The 23,256-nt window shown below is 44.0% G+C and overlaps 1 protein-coding gene across 13 annotated transcripts in view; it reads right to left on the bottom strand.

The window, feature by feature from the left end:
• The window catches only part of RAP1GAP2 (RAP1 GTPase activating protein 2), an 863,455-nt gene that overhangs the window by 166,973 nt on the left and 673,226 nt on the right, over positions 1 to 23,256 (bottom strand). For 11 of the 13 annotated variants that reach the window (XM_068270219.1, XM_068270220.1, XM_068270217.1 and 8 more), the window contains 2 exons: positions 19,869 to 19,904; positions 14,365 to 14,403 (listed from right to left, as the gene is read on the bottom strand). In XM_068270219.1, the coding sequence (XP_068126320.1) occupies positions 14,365 to 14,403; positions 19,869 to 19,904 (75 nt within the window). Of the gene's footprint in view, positions 1 to 14,364; positions 14,404 to 19,868; positions 19,905 to 22,060; positions 22,123 to 22,145; positions 22,203 to 23,256 lie in introns of those variants that run through there. The other 2 variants (XM_068270228.1, XM_068270229.1) reach the window with 2 other exon arrangements.

A 23,256-nucleotide genomic window follows, 5' to 3' on the forward strand; every position in this document is an offset into this window, starting at 1 on the left:
GGGGGGGGGGGGGTAGCTAAAGCTAAAGATGCACTCTCAATTGATAAGTTTGGATAGTAGGTAGGGGAACCCCAAGGCCCAAGCTACCCCTTTGACAAATTCCAGACCCCCAGCAATACCAGTTCACGATATAGGTTCATATATCATAGTGAGGATGGATGTTTGTACTTTAGCAGGAAAATGGGGTCTGTAGGAGGATACAGAGATCCTCAGCCTTAATTGCATCTTCAGTGCGCATGCGCAGATCTCTGAGTGCAGAGCAGCACAAAGTGGTAGAAAATGTCCCTAATGTCTTCTGTTCAGAGACCACACATGGGTGGTAGCACAAGCTGAGAGGTAGCACTAAATGTCAGAAAACCAGTAATCTTACCAATTAGCTTTAGTGAAGCGTAAATATTTGCCTTTCAGTGACAAAACATCATACTTTTCATGTTTCCTACTACCGTACTTCCTACTCTCTGCCTTGTTTCATGTTTAAGAGCAAAAATGTAATTTTGCATTTTAAACCATTTTAAAGGTGTCCTTATTCATCTCAAAACCCTGGGAGGTATGCAAAAGCTCTACCGCTTCTGCAATAATGCTTGCAAAAACCCTTGCAATGTCTATGGTTTGTCCTTGTGGAAATTATATATGTATACCGTCCTTTCTTTTCTTCACAAAAGTGGAACAACACATAAAAGCATAATTTTTAAATCTGGTCTTGAAATGAAAAGGTGTACATACCTTGCTATAAAAGTAAAAAAAGACAACAGCATGTACATTGAATACATTGAATAATGGTATTTTCACTGTTTATAATGGAGTACAAGCATAGCCGGCCTTTGATATGAGCGACCAGAGCGGTCGCTCAGGGCGCCAGCTTCCAAGGGGGCGTCTATAGCTGGTTACCTATACTGAGGGCACCTACACCTGATTTCCTAAACTGAGAGCACCTATAGCTTTACTGAGGGCTCCAACACCTGGCTACCTTTACTGAGGACCCAAACACCTGGCTACCTATACTGGAGGCACCTACGCCTGGCTACCTATGGGGGGGATGGAGACCTTCAACTGACTTCCTATACTGGGGGCACCTATGCTTGGCAACCTATGTTGAGGGCACCTACACATGAGATCCTATACTGGGGGCACCTATACCTGGCTACCTGCCTATACTGAGTCTGAGGGCTGGGGGGCGGGGGGCGCACTGTGGCTATAATGCGTGGTGCAAATTGTCAGTGCTGTGCTATCATTCTAAATGGGGGAGGAGGCGGCTAACTGTCCCACTGATTGTTTTTATTAATATTCCTGAAAGGTTCTACCCTTCATTTTTAAGTGTATTCAGGATAATGCACTCTTTCCATCCATTCGTGGTTATTAATAGTATTTTTCTATTATACGTACGTAACAAAGAGATCTGAGCATTTGGCGTAATGTGTCACAACGTCAAAAAGGTTGGGAACCACTGTTCTAGGAGATATCTCAGGAGAAAAGGGGAATTGCATATGGGCCTGTGTGTGTATACGTGCGTGTGTGTATATGCACGTGGGAAGAGGATGAAGGGGGGGGGGGCACAAAAATCAGGTTTCGCTCAGGGCGCTGTGAAACCTAAGGCCGGCCCTGAGTACAAGGTTTATCCAGCTTTAAAACATGGTTTTCTGAAATGGCCTGTATTACTTATCTTACGCCCTAATGCATAACCAAACAATAGGCAAACCATTAGAGGAACCGAAATTGTAGCCCTGATGTACATTACCCATATTTATAGATTAGAGTGATGTGTCATATGTAGCATAGCAACCAGAATAGCAATCATTTCAATGGGGACAGGACAGAGGTGCAGCTGAGAGCAAGGGATCTGTTCTAATCCATTACTTAGGCCACCCATTGTACTGATATGGGTAACAGCACACATATGCCTTCTTCACATTGGCTCTCAGAATGGGTGTATTTTAAGCTTTTGTGCAGGTGTGAAATTCCCATACGTACATGAGAATGTTCATGCAAGCTTTTGCCTAGCTGGAAAGGATAACACTAGTCTATGAGAGCCAGTGCCACAGGAAGAGATAACGGAAACAGGAACAAGCGTCAGAGCCCTGGCTACAGAGAAAGCTGCTATTTCAGTGTAAAGAAGGCCTCACCCTACTGATCTAATGGCAGGAGCGGCTGCCGAGAGCCATAAGGCACTGCTGAACTAATTATTATTATGTATTTATATAGCGCCGACATCTGCCGCAGCGCTGTACAGAGTATATTGTCTTGTCACATAACTGTCCCTCAGAGGACTCACAATCTAGTCCCTACCATAGTCATATGTCTATGTACTGTATGTATTGTGAGGATGCTGAGACAAGAGCACCTTTTCGCTCTGGGCTCTCCATTTCCATGAAGAGGCCCTTGATAATGGCCTGAAGAAGTTTTTTTTTTTTTTTTTTTACAACAGTGAAACGTGTTGTCCTACCTTTTGCTTTCTGAATACAATGCTGTCTTTCAATTGAGTGATTCTTAAATTACTTTCAATTTCAGGATGTAGATTTTACATCCTAATTAGTGCTGCTGTAGGTTTTAGGATGTAGAATCTACGTCCTGCATTAAAAACTTCAGCCCGCCGCACCCGCGCATGCATGGTCCTGTGAATGAGTGTTGTCAGTAAATAGCAACAATCATTCTAAAAAGTTAGGTAAAAGAAAAAGTTTTAAAAGTAAAAAAAAATTACAGTGACATGGTCCCAATACAATAAAAAGTGTTTTTGTTTAATCCCCAGTCGAGTTTTAACCCCAGCCTAGCCTATTAACCCCTCATTAACCCCACTACTAATACCTGTAAATAAACTTTTAATGACTGCTGTCTGTTGTGATTGGATGCGATTGAGCAAAACTTTGGGGCCCCAATACTCTACAGATGTATCGCTCTGCCGTTGTCTAGCGATGCATCTGTACAGCACTATGGCCGCTGAACTGCCGCACTAGCGAAGGCATCCGATCGCCAAAGACACGCACGCTGGGGATAACGGACCGCCAACATGCTCACCTAGTAATAAAATATAGCATATGAGGTATCATTTTAATTGGGAAGGACTAAAGAATTCATTTCATGTGATTTATGACTGTGGGACGAGTCATGTGGAAATTACACCTCTCTTTTCCCCATAAAATGACTACAAAATATCCTAGATTGTACTGAACAAAAACAAGATATATATCACTAAGATCGTATAGGTAATTAAAAAATACTGTCTGCTGTATCATAGCGACACAGCTAAAGTGTCAAAAATGTCAGGAACCCAAGGGGTAAAAAAAACGTGGAACGCGAACTGATTAAAGTAAGATCAACTCTTGCCTTTTTATAAAATTTTTATAATTGAATACTTCCTGGGTGCCTCTATCTAATATTGTTCATCTCTACATATAGCCATCATACATACGGTAACTAGGCAACGTGCAGTTAGCATGGGAGGATTTTATGAAACAATAATTGGCAACGGGGCTGGGCTGACTACGCTTCTGCTAAATATTTTACAAGCCAGAGAATGATCCCCACCACTGAACCATAACATCACTGTAGGGAAAAGGCATGTTTACTTCTTAGTTTATTATCCTTTTCCTGATGTATTTCCTTTATAAGATTATTTCTTTTTTCCCAAACCGCAGTAAACAACATATGGAGCAAAAGATAAGACATAATGTAAGTGCACGATGGGTCAGCTAGACAAAGCCCATTTGTGAGTTGTATGAGAATATGTTCCCTGTACTAACCCTGCCGCCGCCACTGTGCCTCTCATAGACACGGCTCTTTGTCATCTCTGTTACTGTGAATCAAGGAAGAGAACATTACAGTGAAAGCACAATATTCACTGCGCACAGTGCTGCATGTATTATGAATGCAGACAGCGCACTGTAAAAAAGCCCGAGTTATATGAAGCCAGATGGTGAGACAAAAGCACAGAAACTCATTGAAGTTCATTTTGCAAGTGGCTGTCAGCTGGAAACCTCTACATCGCTGATTTATTTTCTTAAACTCTTCTACTCTTGAATATTCAAATACAATATTACCTAAGCCGAGATTTCACAATGAATTCCTGGAAGAAGGCCGGTAATGCTAGTTGTTCTGATTAGCAAAGAGCAACAGAATCTCCTAAATGGCAAATCGCTGCTGACTCTGGGAGGGGTTTAAATTAAGCCTATCGGAGCCTCTAGCTGCCAGTGAGTTCACTAGATGGCAGCCAATCGATCAGCAGCAGATGCACTGTAAAAGCCAACTGTGAGAAAACGCGGAAAAGCCGCCGCGTGTGCTGAAAGCAAGGCGGCTGATTCCGCGTCCAACGCGGCGGTTTGCACGCGTCTGGTAGTGTGGCAGAACGCGGAAAAGCCGCCGCATGTTCTAACAGCAAAGCGGCTGTTTCTGCGTCTAAGGTGGCAGTTTGTACGCAGCAGCGTGCCTTTGGAGTGGCTGGGTCTGTTAGTCCACATAGATGGATGAAGTGCTACGCGCGCGGGGGCCAGAAGTCAGGACCTTTATACCAGCAGGAGAAGTGTCAGCTGATCAGGACGATCAGCTGATTCCTGCTGGACTCATGATTGGCTGAGTGGCTCGGGCAGGGCAGCAGAGTTCAGCTACTATATAGTCTGCTTGCTTGTCAATTGCTGGTTGTCTGCCATTGCAAACACTTTGTGGAAGCATTCAGACCATAGTCAGATCCTTACAGTGTGTTTGAACCAGGTGGACCTGGGAATTCACACTGAGCCAGATTACCTTGTACTGTTATTATTATTTGTTAGACCAGTTCCAGGGTGTTGAGATCAAGGCCCTCACACCCCAGACTAGGAATACTGTGTATCTTCAGTATATGCTCCAGACTAGTTCCAGGGTGTTGAGATCAAGGCCCTCACACCCAAGACTAGGGAACTGTATTGTCTTTGTGTTATATTCCCGACTAGTTCCAGGGTGTTGATGATCACGGACCTCACATTCAAGACTAGGGAATTGTATTATCATTTATGTTATACTCCAGACTAGTTCCAGGGTGTTGATGATCACGGACCTCACACCCAAGACTAGGGAATTGTATTATCATTTATGTTATGCTCCAGACTAGCAGGGTGTTGTGACTACGGACCTCACACCCAGACTAGGATTGTGCTGTTACTGTGTTACGTTAGCCCAGTTCAGGGCAAAACCTTTCATATTAGCAGCAGGGCTTCCTGCAACCCAGCCTTGGTCCCTCGCCCAGGGGTCCACAGGCTACAGGAATATCACCCACAGTCAGGGGTGAATTCCTCAGGAGTCTTAGGCCGCCAGCTCCTCTGGTGGTCTCCACTCAGAGTTGTTACTGTCACACCAAACACTCTCACTATTCTTGTGTCCAGAGGTTAGTAATACATCTGTATTATCGCTGATTCTGCAGTTCATCGATAATCAGGCGTATATCTGCATTCTTGGTGGTACTTCAGATCGCCAATAATCAGATTCTCTCTGCGTGCTGACACCAATCGTTACACCAACATTGTGTGGAGACCAAGACATGTTGTCCGTCCGATCACTGCCTTGACAAAGGGGTCCTGGTGAGCCTGAAATTAGAGTGCTATGGATTAAACTACACCACCATCTGCATATGGAGTGCTGGCATTTTTCTACTATTGATGTTTGGATTGCCTTTCTCTGGTACTGCTGTTTGGATTGCCTATCTGTGGATCTCTTGGCATCTGTATTCCCAATGCTAGGTACACATGATGCAATTATCTGACAGATTTACTGTCAGATTGACTTATGTCAATCTGATTTCTGTTCGTTTTTCCGTTCACTTCTATGGAAAATCGATCGGAAATCAAATCGGACATGTTGGAAATAGTCGATCTGTCAGTCAGGCTGGTTACACACTGTAAACCAGCGTCAGCGGTGTGGTGCGTCACACCTGGCACACCGGCAAAATCAGGCCTTCAGGGGAACACCGCGTTAGTACACGGTGTTCCCTGTCTGACCACCAGCCAAGCAGGAAGTGATGTGCGCTAGCAGTCACTTCCTGCTACGGGTATGCAGAAGCATATTGTAAAAATACGCTTCCACGCATGCGCCGTGATGCAAAATGTTTTGAAAAAAAACACAGTCGCCATAAACTAACATGACTTTCGGGCTGATGCAGGTTGCTGCAGATCCCACACGGTAATGTAGTTCTGCGCTAGCGTTAGATTAGGCACTTCGGGCGCAGCGTACCGCGACATTGGAAGTATGAACCTCTCCATAGGGTTACATTAGGCTGCGGTAGCAGTGCGTCAATCTGACGCACCGCGCTAGTGTGAAAGGACCCTCAGTCTGTCAGAAAATCGCATTGTGTGTACCTAGCATTCTGAGCAGTGAGGGTGCTTGGAGTGCCCTGTTGGCCCCCCTTTTCCTGGGATCCTGGGGGGGCCTCCACGTGGCGATCCTGGATAAGTGCTAAACACTGCGCAAACTAATCCCCCGCAGGGCAAAAATTTTGCGGTGAATTAGTTGGCAAAACCCTGCAAATCCTGGCATGTGAAAGCGAATGCAGATTTGCTGGAGCTATGCCTCAGATAATAAGCTAATTAGGCCTTGTCACGCTTGGAGGTGTAATCTCCACAGTCAGCATACAACACATAAGCTGACGTGAAGGAGGTACACACACCAGCACAAGGGATCAGGATATCCCCAGTTTAGTGGAGTAGAGGACTGACTCCAATAGGAGATTGTGGCGCACAGAGCCGGTGCAGATCCGAACAGCCACAAACAACACTTCCGTAATAACGTCTCAGCGCAAAGTAGCGCTGAGCGCATAAACCAGGACTGAGGAGATCAGAATAAGTAGACAGAATGAACGCTTGCTAGCTAGCGGCTACTTAGCGACAGCAAGCATCCAAAACCAGACAGACTGGAATGAGGCAGCCAATGCGTTGCGGCGATGGCGTGCCTCACAAAGACAGGACAGGATAGTCAGAAAATAGCAGGATCGAGACAGATGAACGTAACACAGATAAATATACAATAAGTATGTTTTCCTAGCGTATTACAATTACAGCTATCAATGAAACTCTTTGTAAGGTCTGACTAACATATGTATATATCGGCAATGAACCGATATATGACATAAGCAGGAACGCTGACTAGGACTGGAGTAATACAGGGAACAGGACTCAGAAGGATTCGCTATCTCTTCGCAGAGATGAACGCAATCCACAAACAGGACCAGGAACAGGATAACTAGCTCAGCACGGGTGTTCACGGTACGCGCAAACTACCAAAACGTGCTGGAAAACTGACTAACTGAACACAGGAAATAAACAGTTCGTGTACGTATATATCAGCGGCACTGATATATCAACGTAAAATGCATATTTAACAGCTGAGCATTCCGGCTGATCATAGTTTGCAAATGTGTTAGTGGCAGAAACATACATTGGGTTATTTAGCAGGTGATTGGCCGATTTCTTATTCCTAAGGATCTCCAGTACCTGTAGCAAGTGTTGAACTGTAGTGTATGCAAATTTCCCTTGCTGCACGAATAAATTGATCTGTTCAATACTCTGTAATATATCTTCATAATCATATTCAGATAATTCATTTAAACAAGAACCTTTATTTTCCCTGGCTAGCAATGAAAGTTCATTAGTAGTTTCATAGGTCCATTTGACTCCCCTGAATGGTGACTGAATTTCATTATCTGCTAATGGTGGAGTCTCGTTACAGATCTGATGCGCAGTCGCTAAGGGCAACGACTCCGCTGATTGTAACGCTTTTCTTTTGGAGCGTTTACGTTTGGCTTTAGACCCTGCTGCCTTAGCAGAAGAAAAGTTATCAGTAACACTTTCTGCTTGCTGCTCATTCTTGCAAGCAATTGAAGGAGCAGCTGATTGGCCTGCTGCCAGGAGTTCATTAAGAGGAAAAGGCAATGGATCTATGCGCAACCAATTGTGAATTACAAAAGCTATAAATTGCAAAGGACTTTGTCTAAACTGAGTGTGATCTAAGACATCGATTGCCCAATCAAAAAGTTTGCCCTTAAAAAGAGCACAAACGATCCAATCAGACCAGGTAGAAATTGCAGAAGCCCGAAAGTCGGGATTGGCCAGAACTTTAACCAATTCTGATATAAATTTGTCTGTAACTTCAGGACCAAGCTTTTCAAATTTTTTAAAGGAGCAGGACCCCTGACAAACAGTGTCATAATTTCTGGAAATTCCCCCCACAATAGGGATTGGTAATGGGGCTATCATAATGTCACGCTTGGAGGTGTAATCTCCACAGTCAGCATACAACACATAAGCTGACGTGAAGGAGGTACACACACCAGCACAAGGGATCAGGATATCCCCAGTTTAGTGGAGGAGAGGACTGACTCCAATAGGAGATTGTGGCACACAGAGCCGGTGCAGATCCGAACAGCCACAAACAACACTTTCGTAATAACGTCTCAGCGCAAAGTAGCGCTGAGCGCATAAACCAGGACTGAGGAGATCAGAATAAGTAGACAGAATGAACGCTTGCTAGCTAGCGGCTACTTAGCGACAGCAAGCATCCAAAACCAGACAGACTGGAATGAGGCAGCCAATGCGTTGCGGCGATGGCGTGCCTCACAAAGACAGGACAGGATAGTCAGAAAATAGCAGGATCGAGACAGATGAACGTAACACAGATAAATATACAATAAGTATGTTTTCCTAGCGTATTACAATTACAGCTATCAATGAAACTCTTTGTAAGGTCTGACTAACATATGTATATATCGGCAATGAACCGATATATGACATAAGCAGGAACGCTGACTAGGACTGGAGTAATACAGGGAACAGGACTCAGAAGGATTCGCTATCTCTTCGCAGAGATGAACGCAATCCACAAACAGGACCAGGAACAGGATAACTAGCTCAGCACGGGTGTTCACGGTACGCGCAAACTACCAAAACGTGCTGGAAAACTGACTAACTGAACACAGGAAATAAACAGTTCGTGTACGTATATATCAGCGACACTGATATATCAACGTAACACAAATACAAGGAAAATAACAAAATGCGCAAGTATGCGTATATATTGGCGATGAACCAATATATGACACAAGACAAGCAAGTAGCAACTTCTAGAACAAGAGCAGAACTAGGAGGACTCGCTGACCCCTTCGCAGGAGTCAGCGCAGTCCACATGGACCAGGAACGAGGTGGGGCACGAGCAGAGTAACAGATACAATCTGAGACTATGATAGCCCATGAGGCATTGCAGGAAGCAGTTCTTTATACTGAGGTCATCCAATGGGAGCAGACCTGCAGATTCCCACACAAGTGAATGGTAATTAATCACAGGCTGATAGCAGGAAAAGGCAGACAATGATATGCAGCCTGCAGGAAAGGGACCGCCCCTCCACTGCAGCAGACAATGTTTGTTTACACAAAAGCATATTAAACTGTCATTAACTTCAGAGCGACTGCAGATGGAATCAGCAACTAGTTTAAGTGCAAACCAAACTATGCAAGCAAATGCATGTAATGACATTAGAACTGCTTGGTTTGCAATACCACTGCAGTCAGCAGTAAACGCTGCAGAAGCGATCATAACAGGCCTCATCTGCTAAGCCAGGTATTTAAGGGTTCACTTGGTATTGATGCACACACCCTTTTTGCAAAATGTACCTAGCATTCGACCTCTTAACCACTTAGCATCCAATTCATTTAGAGGCTTGCAAGGGCTCCAGGCCAATTTATTTTAGCACATCACACTGTCAGTTCAGTTCACAGCTGCTTTTTATACTGTATTTCTTGAATATACTGTGTCAGTTTCATACTTTCCCTAGTGTTCGCCTTGCAGCGCTGGGTCCCTGGTTCAAATCCCAGCCAGGGCACTATCTGCAAAGAGTTTGTATGTTCTCTCCGTGTCTGCATGGGTTTCCTCCGGGCACTCCGGTTTCCTCCCACATTCCAAAAACATACAGATAAGTTAATTGGCTCCCTCTAAAATTGGCTCTAGACTACAGTACTTACACTTCATAATATAGACATATGGCAATGGTAGGGATTAGACTGTGAGCTCCTTTGAGGGACAGTTAGTGACAAGATATATATATACACTGTACAGCGCTGCGTAATATGTTGGCGCTATATAAATACTAAATAATAATAATAATAGTGTTGTTCAGTTCTAATTTGTATTCTGGAAACAGACCCTGTAGTCTCTCTACACACTGCCCGGTTGTGGTACCTGCTTAGGTGCCAGGCAGCGAGTGTGATGAACTGAGATATGACTGGCTGCTATACTGGCTGTAATAAAGATAAGGATGTATGGCCTTCCCCCCTGCCTGTGCTTGGTAATGTATTTGAGAAACAAGCTCAGACGGTCTGCTTTGTTACTACCCTGAGGATATCGGGAACAAAACATTCACAGTTCACCATTCAGCAGAACACGGTTATTGCTCACTGGGGAATATTTAGGAACTGATTCACCAAGGACTCAAAAGCAAATTCTGGTTTTGCAAAAATGTTAATATAAACATGCCCTAGCACAGATAAATTGGAGACAGTGTGAAAAGTGCATTCCTTTGCCAATGGCTATACCGAGGAAAACAGTGTGCTGAAAAGTTGTCAGTACTTGTACAAACTGTACAGCAGAAAAGGTCAAGAAAATACGACTTTAGAACATGTATTAATAGTACAGTATAGATCACGGGGATAGATGCTCAAAAGGCAGTGACACAGTGCAGCTAATTTAAACAGATGTAAAATAAACTAATTGCTCAAGAGAACAGAACTATTATTATCATCATTATTATCTTTTATTTATAAAGAGCAAACATATTAGCGCTGAACAAAAAATAGGGAGTGCCGTTGCCAGACCAGCCTACAGGTACAAACTGAGACACAGGAGGATGAGAGGAATGTAGGAGGAGCGGGGAACATAGAATACAATGGAAAGGGGAAAAGGAGCTATGGAAAATTGCAAGAAATTAGAGCTATTAGAGTAGGAGATTTTGAAGTTGAGATTAGCAAGGAAATTCCAATGTGTGAAAGCAGCTCTAGAGAAGTATTGGAGCCGTTTGTCGAAAGATATTAGTTAAGTAGTTATTGGAAAGTAGATGGAGAAGTGCAAAGGGTGGTTAGGGGTGTGTTTGAGTACAAAGTCAGAAATAGAAGTGTGAAAGGAGCAGTTGAGTGACTTTAAAGCAAACCTGTGCAATCCGGAGGAGAAAAATTACAATACTTACCTTGGTAGGGGGAAGACTCTGGATCCTCCAGACGCTTCCATGCCCTCCTCAAGACCACTGATCCGAAAAAAAGCTGAGCCAGCCTGACTCTGTGCTACTGTGCAGGTGCGAGGTATCTGGCACAATGTGGCTGTGCTTGTTCATGGCTGCACACACTGCTCAACAAAGCACTTGTTGACGAAGTTCCGGGGTCCCAGTGCTGGATCAGTGGAGGCGAGGGGGATAGGGGAAGCCTCTGAAGGATCCAGAGGTTTTTCTTTACCAAGGCAAGTTCCTGTTTGGCGGCACTGCTCCCTCCAGGTACACATTTTAAGGCAACCATCAAAAACAGCAAAGAAAGTGTTGGCACTACAGCGTTTGGTGCAGTACAGAGATAGGGGGTCAGTACACAGCCACCTTGTACCTTACACAGCACAGATCCAGCATGCTCTGACCAACACAGGTAATCTATGAAGTAAGAAGTGGAGAAGCGAGTCTGATTGCTGCTTTATTGCAAACATTTGCATGCAAATGTTTCACATATGGGATAGTGGCTATGTCCAGCAAAGGATTACACATACCGGTACAAGAGTGTAGAGGTGGGTAGCAGTGGGTGCTGGGCACTGAAGCCTGTTTCGCGCTGTCCGTATTTCTATGGAGGCTGGGGGGCAGCCCGTGGGTGGAATCAATAGTGGCAGTACGCCGCTCGCCAAAACTCCGTTTATAAATACCGGAAGTGCGCATGCACTGTCCCGCAGCCTCCATAGAAGGCAGGACAGCGTGAAACGGCCGTCAGGCTTCATAACCACTATCACGTAAGTTAAACATTTGTATGCATATGTTTGCAATAAAGCAGCACACCAGCAGCGCCGACTCTCTTCTCCACTTCTTACACTTTAAAGTGGAACTGAAGAGAGAGGTATATGGAGGCTGTCATGTTTATTTCCTTTTAGACAATACCAGTTGCCTGGCAGCCCTGCTGATCCTCTGCCTCTAATACTATTAGCCATAGCCCCTGAACAAGCATGCAGCAGATCAGGTGTTTCAGTGGTTCAGACTTATAAGTCTGATCTGACAAGACTAGCTGCATGCTTGTTTCTGGTTTTAATCAGATACTACTGCAGAGAAATAGACCAGCAGGGCTGCCAGGCAACTGGTATTGATTAAAAGGAAATAAACAGGACAGCCTCCATATACCTCTCTCTTCAGTTCCCCTTTAAGGCAAACTGCCGTAGTCTGAATCTGGTTGCGAGGTTGAAGCCAATGTAGAGATCTGCAGAGAGGAGCAGCAGAAGAGGATGTCTGAGAAGGATACAAATGTCTATCTGCAGCATTCCTGATAGATTGTAGAGGTGACTCTATTCAAAGGAACACCAGAGAGGAAGATGTCATAGTCGAGATAACAAACCATGAAAACATTTACCAGGAGTTTGGTGGTCTCTGGGAATAAAAATGGACATGATTTGGAAATGTGCAAATGGAAGTGGTATCTTTAAGAAGTTCTCGATATGTGAAGCAAATAAGAGAAAAGAGTAAAAGTAGGTATCAAAACAGCGAGCCTATGACGACATTATTTGTAGTGAGAGGAGCCTAGGACAGAGCAGAGACGATGAGCTCAGTTTTGTAAATATGGATGTCACCTGCACACAGATGTTATTGCAGACTAAAAGAGGATATGTGTTTGCTAAGGGAAGAGGTTTCAACAGATTAGAGTGCAGGTCTAATCCTTGGGGAACACCAACATGGAGAGGAGTGGGTGAGGAAGAGTTACCTCTGAAAGAGAGACCAGTGGTTGTATAAATAGGGAGTAAGCCAATAAAGGGCAGGGCTATTTATACCAATATACTGCATGTAAACAAACATGGCGCCTCTATTCCGTTCTACTAATTACAATATAGTGCGTGGTTTTTAGTCAGAGAGGGTGACTTCTAATGTAAAAGCAGAGGAAAGATCTAGAAGGAGAAAGAAGCCGCCTTGTGACTTTCTCTCTGAAGAAGCCATTGCTCATACTTATAAGAACCATTTCATATGAATATGCAGGTGAAAAGCCAGACTGAAGAGAGTGAAGTAGTGAGTTGGAGTTGAGAATTTTCTTTTAATCTTCTGTGAACAATGTGCTCGAATAATTTTAAAGCAATTGGAGAAAGAGAGATGGGGCGATACTTACAAGGGAGGAGACCATTGAGGGTTTTGTTAGTTTTGGAAGGACAACTGTCTGTTTGAAGGCTGAGGGAACAGTACCAATGGAGATGTAAAGGTTGAACGGTTTAGTCAGTGCAAGAGCCTGGGTGCATAAGTGGGTGCAGCGTAAATCAAAAGTGGCAAAGGATTTAACAGATATATGGTGGACGAAGTTGATGAAAGAACAGTTCTAAACGAGGTAAGAGCTAAAGAAGGCTATGTTGGGCAGTGTGCTAAAAGTATAGTGACCTGACATCTCACATCTAATTGCATTGATTTTGTGGGCAGCATGGTGGTGTAGTAGATAACACTCTCCCCTTCAGCACTGGGTCCCCGGTCTGTATCCCAGCCAGTGCACACTATCTGCACAGAGTTTCTATGTTGTTGTCTGTGTGGATCTCCTCTGCGCACTCCAGTTTTCCCCCACATCCCAAAAAAACTTACAAATAAGTTTCCCCTAAATTAGCCCTAGATTATGATGAGCATAAGACTATTATAGGAATTAGATTGTGCGCATTTCTGAGGGACATTTGCGTGACCAGACTATAAAGTGCTTCAGAAGATGTCAGTGCTATATAAATACAAAACAAAAAATAATAATAACTGTCATTAAAGTATATGGCTATGTCTTGGGTGGAGAAGGTGGTCGTGACGGGAATGGGGATTAGGGTTGAGCTAGATATTGCAAAAAGGTATTGTGGTTGCTTGCGAAGATATAATGATATCAGTGCATAGAGGTACTTTTGCTTGGTAACACTAACCAAGGTGTTGAAATTCTTTTTCCTTGAAGTCAAGGAAGTGGCAACTGAGGCCCGATTTTCACCACTTGCATTCAGCTGCACAAGATGTTTTTGCATAGGTGGTTGCTGTGCCATGGCCAATGATGACGCCCTTTTCTTTCTTTATTTTTTATATGTCAGAAATTCACATTCATTCATATATCAAGCAGTAAGTTCCTATGAGAATTACCTATTCTCCCATTCATGGTGAATTATACCATTCCAGACAGTTTTAGCACATACCTTGGATTTGTGGCATTTGTGCACTTCCGAGCTTGGAACCTGTATACATAAAATAAAATTAAAGATATCATTTTTATTTTTGCTACCTACTGATTCTTTAAAATGTGACATATTGCTTGTTCCATATATTCCATGTAAAATCAAGATGTGACATTAAAGTTGGCCATATACTGTATGATTTAACTGAAATGATTGGTTTGGGGTTTTTTATTTTATTTTATACACCGTGTCTAGATTGGGTTGAATGGAATCTGACATTAAGCCCTGTCTGTTGGATGCTGAGACTGTGTGAATCCTAATTTGGGTCTGAGAACAGCAGTTGTTTTGGCACTCTGGCTCTGCAGAGTTTATTTTCAGCACTGAAAGTTTATATTGGGAGCTTAGGGCTCAGTGATAGGGTTAAATGTTAGTATCAGATGAGGTTAGTGTTAGGATGTAGCTACTGATATTTGCTAGTTGTCTAGCTTAGACTGGCAGCCCTTTCCAAAGATCAGGATAGGAATATGCAAGCTGGTCCAGCCAAGGGTGCATGTTCTGTTCAAGTTTTTTCAGAGAAAGAGGAGGGAGGGTAGTCTGGGGACATCCTGCTGTAGAGTAATACAATAAACAAGATTAGAAAATGAAGCCTGGGAGACAGGAGCATAAGTACAAATCATGCAACCCCCAGCAAAACTGTGATGGGACCACCCACCCCCTTCCTATTTTATACTTCTCTCCCTGTATGACCACTATGGTGATACAACAAGTAAAGCCAGCTTAACCCCGCCCTTGCTTTTCCCCTTAATGGGAACCTAAACTAAAACGGATATGGATTTTTCCTTTTAAAGGGGAACTGAAGAGAGAGGTATATGGAGGCTGTCCTGTTTATTTCCTTTTAATCAATACCAGTTGCCTGGCAGCCCTGCTGGTCTATTTCTCTGCAGTAGTATCTGATTAAAACCAGAAACAAGCATGCAGCTAATCTTGTCAGATCAGACTTATAAGTCTGAACCACTGAAACACCTGATCTGCTGCATGCTTGTTCAGGGGCTATGGCTAATAGTATTAGAGGCAGAGGATCAGCAGGGCTGCCAGGCAACTGGTATTGTCTAAAAGGAAATAAACATGACAGCCTCCATATACCTCTCTCTTCAGTTCCCCTTTAAAATAATACCAGTTGCCTGACTCTCCTGCTGATCCTGTGTCTCTAATACTTTTAGCCACAGCCCCTCAACAAGCATGCAGATCAGGTGCCCTGAATGGTGTGTGATTCAGCCACTAAGGCAGCCAAAGAGATAAATAGACAAACCAGGACTAAAGGATATTATGTTCAAAGTAAATCAGTTCTCCAATGCCAGTGTCAGACAATGAAAGGAGGAAAGGCAGCATCCAGTGCAACTCTCTCAGCGGCCAGGACATCCTGACTTGCCAAAGACACACTGGCGTGTTAAAAATGCATCGTCATTATAACCTGGCACACGTAGCTTGCCTGGACTCCACACCTACCATGCACCCTTGTTGATGTCCCCGCTGGCCACGGTCGATGTCCGAGGAGTGGAACATTGAGCATGTGAGATATGCTTGCAAATTTATGCAATCTTGTATGTGCATTTCTTTTGCAATTTGCAAACTGAATTAACTACTATAGGACCACGTCACGCCGATGGGCGTGACCGGAGTGGCAGCCCCAGAACCGCCTAACGCCGGCGTAAAGTCCTGGGGCTGGCTTTTGCAGGAGATTGCGCACACGCTCCACGTGCATTTCCTGCTTGGTAGGTGGAGATGCCCAGGTTTCTGTGCACACGGAGATACACATTCATACGCACAGCATTGTTTTAATTCATGCTTCTAGTTGGATAAATTTGGACTAAACATTTCCATGTTGTGGCATATCAGAGCACTGTACCCATCCTAATTTAATCACCTGGCTTAAAACACTGTTGAAAAGGCAATTAAGAATGCTTTATTTCTCAGCAAATACAAAACATTGAACCTTCTAGTAATTTATAGCAACAGATGCATGAATAATAACAAAACAAAGATCATACAGATAATTAGCAAGCACATCATGTATAAAGTAACATATTTACATAAAGTATTCCAGCTCATTGACTACTCGAAATAGACTTCTTCCCTGACTACACAGTAACTAATTACAGAACATCAACACTCAGAAAAGAAAAAAAATGACACACAGAATAAAAACAGAATAAACATGAAGTTAAAAATAGAACCAATTTTATTTTTTAGATAGCATGGAACCCATCACAGCCCTGTATTTGGCAGCATTCTTTAGGCTGCTTTCACAGTGGGACGTTTCAGGCGCACGTTAGAGCAGCCTGTAACGCACCACCACCGCAAAGCAATGAAAAATCAATGGGCTGTTCACAGTGCCCACGTTGCGCTACACAGTAATGCTTCACGTCAAGACAACGTACTGCATGCAGTACTTTATACGCGGCTAAGCCGCTTTAGACTGTTTGCACATGCTCAGTACGGGTGTTTTTTTTTTATTTTAGGGGCGGAGAGGAGGCGGGGAGAGGCCGCTACGTAGCCAGGCACATGGCTACTTGGCATTCACTGCACTTGCAGTGTTTACTCTTTGGAGCGGCCGCTGATTGGCTGGCGGGACCACGTGATGCGGAGAGCCTCCGACAGAGCAGGCGCACCAAGAGCTGCTTGTAATGCGGCTCTTGGTAGCGTCCTGCTCCAACACCACCAGGCGTTGCGTTAGGGGCACGTTATGTGCCCTATAACGTCCCCTAAACGCAACGTCCTGGTGTTTAAGTAGCCTTAAAGATGCCCTAATCTTAAAGGAAACCTGAGATGAGAGATGTATGGAGGCTACCATATTTACCGTATTTTCTTTTAAACAATGTACATTGCCTGGCTGTCCTGCTGATCCACTGCCTCTAATACATTTAGCCATAGACCCTGCACAAGCATGCAGATCGGGTGTTTCTGACCAAAATCTGACACGATGAGCTGTATGCTTGTTTCATATGTGTGAGTCAGACACTACTGGCCAGAAAATAAATATGGCAGCTTCCATATGTCTCTCACCTTGGGTTCTTTTTAATAAACTAAACAGAGCACCATATAGGGGACTTAAGGGGCCCATACACTGGTCGATTTAAGCCATTGATCGATAGATCAATTCTATTGAATGGATTGATCGGAAATCAGTTCTACCGAATTAGCTGATCATTCGATTTGTGGCCGATTTTGATCAACTTGATCTATCTGACTGGATGGAACATATAGGTCGATTTAGATCGATTTCCAATAGATTTCATTCTGAAATCTATTGGAAATCTGTTCCTAGAGTGTGGCACACATCAGATAGATTCCTGTCAGATTCGACTTTACAGGCATCCAACAGAAATTTATCCGATGGTCGAATCTGCTGCAAATCTATAAGTGTATGGCCACTTTTACTGTGTTTACAGTCTGTGCTATCTGTTATCTGATTCAATTAGTGCAATATCCTTGATGTCAAGTTCCAACCAAATCCGACTATTGGCATGGTTGCTTGAAGCTTGACCTGGAAGCAGTGGCTGGCCCCGCCCTTCTCCATCCACAATGTGACATCACATCCCCCGCTTATGCAGGTGAGGAAAACGTGGGCAGGAAGTAATGTCACAATGGGAGCAGAAAGGAGCAGAGACCGCCACTGTATTCAAGTCAACCTTTGGGCAACTATGCAGTTCAGTTTTCATGCGTGGGTATGCTCCAAGGATGCCAGACTATGGGTAATCCCGCCCATGCATCAACAGCCTGGTCACCCATCTAGAGGCTGTGACTTGTATGAATCTCAATACATTCTTAAGGAATCTAATGGCAGCTGAGGAGGGAGTAATATTTGTTTGACATTACTTTGTTTAGTTCTTTTAACCACTTGCCGACCGCACACTCATACCGTGCGGCGGCAAAGTGGTAGCTGGAGGACCAGCGATGCACATCTGCGTCGCCAGGTGCCTCCCTAATTAATCAGGAAAGGCCGCTCGCACGAGCGGCCGTTTCCTGTTAGATCACGGAGCGGGTCTCCGTGAATAGCCTGCGAGACGCTGATCGCGGCTCGCAGACTAAATGTAAACGTAGGAGACGTTTGTCTCCTTTGTTTATATTGAACGCCGCTGCTGCTACAGCAGCGCTGTAAGGCAGATCGGCGATCCCCGGCCAATCAGCGTCCGGGGATCGCCGCCATGTGACAGAGGACAGCCTGTCACAGGCTGCACAGGACGGATAGCGTCCTGTGCAGCCCCGATCACCAAGGGGGAGAGGTAGGAGAGGGAGGGGGGGAATTTCGCTGCGGAGGGGGGCTTTTGAGGTCCCCCCCCGCAACACTCAAGCAGGCAGGAGCGATCAGACCCCCCCTGCACATCATCCCCATAAGGGGGAAAAAAGGGGGGTGATCTGATTGCTCTGCCTGCAACCTGATCTGTGCTGGGGGCTGCAGAGCCCACCCAGCACAGATCATAAAAAACAGCGCTGGTCCTTAAGGGGGGGTAAAGGCTGGGTCCTCAAGTGGTTAAGTTGTGGTTTAGGTTTGTGAGATAGTCAGGGAGAAGCTGGGAACACCTTTCCCTCTGAGCTTACCTTTCTGCCTCCTCCCTGTGCTCCACAGAAGAAAGAAATGGCAGTAGGTGGGGGTGGGGTGTCAGAAGATTCCATTCTTTCTGCAGCTCTATACTTGGGTCACGTAACTGGTTTTGCTAAAAGGAATTTCTCTGGAATGGCTGAATCAAATACATCAAACACACTGTACAACATGACCATCAGCCAGAAAAAGCTAGGAACACCACTGTATAAGGAGCAGCTTGGGAGAACATTGTCAGGTGTTCTAAAGAGTAGGCCAGTAAAGACTAACACAAAAATCTAAAGGGGAACTTCAACCAAGGATCGAACTTTATTCAAAACAGTAGCGGATACCCCATTTTCCATGAGAAATACCTTTTCTTGAATAGATCATCGGGGGTTCTGTATGGCTGATACTGAGGTGAAAACCCTCCCACAGTGTGATGTCACGACCATGGTCATGACAGTTTCCTGTCTGTGAACCTCACTGCATTGTGGGAAAAAACTGCAGTTTCTATCTGCCAAACAAGCAGGATCGTCCTATAATTATATACGGTATATATATATATATATATATACATTATACACACACACACATATATATATATATATATATATATATATATATATATATATATACACACAGTGTATATAAAAAACATTTTATCATATCGCATTGTTAGTGGGTGTGGTTATAAATAATGGTAGTTCTTGTCTGCCAGTAGTAAAGATGATGACTAGCAGAGTTTGTGGATCAAACAACAGGAACAAATTACATGGTGAATAACAATCATTTCTTGATCTCTCTTCTATTCTTTAATGTCTCAGTTTGCCAAACATTGATTTATTCCCCCCCACCTACTCTTTTTTTTAGTAAAGTTCCTCTTTAAAAAGTGTCCAATACCACACAAGCATGCCGTTCTTGCTACGATTAACATCACTCTTACCTGCATCTTCTCCAGCATCTCAAAGAACTCTGCCGACTGTAAACAAAAAAACAGAAAAGGACGAGTTTAGTTGATAATGTTGAAGCATTAAATTCAAAATGAAGACATCAATATGTATCACTGTATGAGGCACTGAATCTTATAATAGCTCTTCCTATAGCACAAAGTATGTGTCAGGGCCCTGCCGATCTTGGCATCAGTGGAATGCATCTTTGCTGGAGAATAGAGTCACTGTGATGTCACCACAGCATCCTGCCAGAAGTGAGGCACTGCTGCCCTTAGTGGGTACTGAACTACTTTGCTGCAAATGATCCCCAGATTGTGACCAATGGGGACATCTCCAGTGGTGGTGAGAGGAACAGGAGGGTGAACCCTGCAGTGTGGTGGGCGAGACCAGGATATGGATAAGGGAAACTATGGCTAGAACATAAAAACACCTTCTAGGATATATGTGTCCTCTCGACTTATTCCCATGATGCAATGTAGATGATCAATCCTATAGAAAGAACTGCTCATTTATTCTTCTAATAATTACTAGTAAAGTGAATAGGTCACTATCAGGAATCTGTTATGTTACTTACAGTGTGGCCAGATCTCTGGGCCATTAGATATACGGGGCCCAAGGACATGTAACGGGGGAGGGGAGTTGCTACTTATGGAAGAGGAGGCTACACATGGAAGACTTGGCTGCAAATGAGGAGGAACGCATGGAACAGGGAAGATGCCCTACTGTAGTAGACCAATATCAGACCCGGCAGTATTAGGTGGGAAGGTGGAAGGGCTCTGAAGAATGAGTGACACCGTAGTGCAGCTGTAGGGTCAAGATGCCCATCAGCACTACGATCCTGATTGTACAGTCTTAAAGGGGATCTTCAGCCTAAACAAACATACTGTCATTAAGTTACATTAGTTATGTTAACTAGAATAGAAAGGTAATATAATTTTTTACCCACCCTGTTTTAAAAGAACAGGCAAATGTTTGTGATTCATGGGGGCTGTCATCTTTGTCATGGGGGCAGCCATCTTTTTGGTTGAAAGGAGGTGTCAAGGAGCAGGAGACACAGTTCCAACTATCCTGTGTCCTGATTACCCCTCCCAGCTGCACACGCTAGGCTTCAAATGTCAAATTCAAAATGTAAAAAAAACCAAAATTGCACCAAAACAGCAGAACGAGAACAACAAAATCAGAAATCCCATCATGCTTTGCACAGCATCAGGGGAAAAAGCCCGGGCAGTTTTCATCTGTGCAGCTAAAAATGAGGCTTGTATAAGAGAAACAAAGTTCTGATGCTGTGAAACTGTTAAAGAAACACAAAGCCTTTTCAGTGCTGCTGAGTCGATTTTTAGTCCGGAGGTTCACTTTAACAACACTGTAGTATAATGGTAAACTGAATAAGTATACTTTGAATACAGTAGATCCTTTAAGTAACTCCTCATATTACATAGAAGCAGTAAGATTGTTTTAAAAAGGCTCAGATCTCATTAAAGGCTCAGATCTTTGTAGCACAATTCCAGTGCACCTACAAATCACACACCGCATGCATTTCCCATAGACTGCTGGCAGTGTATTGTAGTCCATTAAAACGCGCACTAAATGAGGAAAATCATCTGCGGAAAACAAGTATGGTCTCAGGGTGGTGCATGAAAGACTGGCCTGCCTACCTGTCACAAGAGTATACAAGCAGATGCTGGCCGGCAGGTCACTCAGTGCCTCTTAGTAGTAGATACGAAGGAGGCACTCAATTGGCTTCAAACTTGCGTTTTATCAAATCACAGTAATACATGACATGTTTCGGGGCATATCCCCTTCATCAGGTGTACATACATTGAATGGCACACTCAGTGCCTCTTACTCAATCCTTCTACTTTGTGTGTCCTCCACAGCTTTATTGATGCATGTGCCAACTGCATTGGCTGCCATATGAGAGATAGATCAGCAAATGCAGGAGATACAGGCTTCAATAAAGCTGGGAAGGACACACACAGCAGGGATAGAGTAAGGCCCACGTGGACTGGCCAGCATCTGCCCTACAACTCCTTAATGCCATAAAATGCCTTTTAATAATAGTAATAGTGATAGTGATAATAAATATATACAGGTATATAGCTCCTAGCACTAAAAGCAAGTTAGCTTTGCTTTACTTTTGCATCACCTATCAACCACAATTGGTAGTCAATGCTTTTGGCATTACATTTTAAGGAAGTGTAAGTAAATCAAAAGAAAGTAGTTTGCCAATCACTACTAGTTACACCCTGCACTGAAATCTTTCCTCTTACCTGTTTGAAGTGGCTGTTTACCCTGCTATTAACTGCATTGCAGAGTCAGTTTTCTCCAGAGTAAACCAGAAAGCCCCTAATGAGGCTGTCCAAAGTGATGCCGGACTTCAGTGCAAGACTCTGTATACTCTCCATTGTATTCTCAAACTTCACCTCAACATCTTCGTTTTATGGCTACCATAATTACAAATTACCTCAGAAAAAGATACAGAGATCTCTGCCTATGGGATCATAATGAAGCTTAATGAGATGACAGGAGAATATGAAGTGGCACTCAAGACAGGTGGCAAAAGGTTTACTTTTACAACAAAGTTAGAATAAGAATATTGTAGAATCATAGATGTATATGCGCAAAAGTATGTAAAAGTTGCTGTGCGCAGGAAGCACAAAGCTATTTTACTGTGTCAAGGTAGTGCCTATTGCCCTATTAGCAGGACTCACATCACCTAGGTAACGCGAGCATTAAAGCATGCACATTGCTCAAAAACTACTTTTCAATTATTATTTTTAACACTGCTTGGTATTGAAAAAATGTCTTCCTCTGCGAAAGATGGATGCTGCTTGAGTAACTGAACAGCAAATGTGTGAGTTGTCCAAACACCTACCTCTATTCCATTATCATCACCTACATGAGGTAGTCAGGGGTGAAGCTGGGATAGGTCACCAGTCTTCCCCTGTGAGCTCAGATGACCTAGTTCCACCTACTTCTTCTCTGTGCTGCTGAGAGATTACCTTTTTGTGGTCAGCACTACAGCTATAACTCAGGAGAGTTTCATCATCTGTTTCTTCCTGCTCACGGTGCAACAAAGCATTCACCCTATCCACACCCTCCAACGTTTCTTTATAAAAGGGTTACATAACTGAGGTAAACAACAGAGTGTGCATGGTACCCACACGGAGTACATCACATGCGGAAGTGAATCATTAGTCACTTCCGCATGTGACGTTCTGCCGCGCGGGTGTCATGCGCGCGCTGTGCTTGCTTCAGTCGCCGCGATCTGTGAGGTCTGAGCTGTGAGGCAACGGCAGCGGCAGCGGGGACACAGGAGAGAGAGGTAACGGGCTCGCTACTGGTGGGGGCACCTGTCACTATCTAGCTGGGGGGCTCCTT

The sequence above is a fragment of the Hyperolius riggenbachi genome, chromosome 2 (assembly GCF_040937935.1).
Source record: "Hyperolius riggenbachi isolate aHypRig1 chromosome 2, aHypRig1.pri, whole genome shotgun sequence".
Taxonomy (NCBI): domain Eukaryota; kingdom Metazoa; phylum Chordata; class Amphibia; order Anura; family Hyperoliidae; genus Hyperolius; species Hyperolius riggenbachi.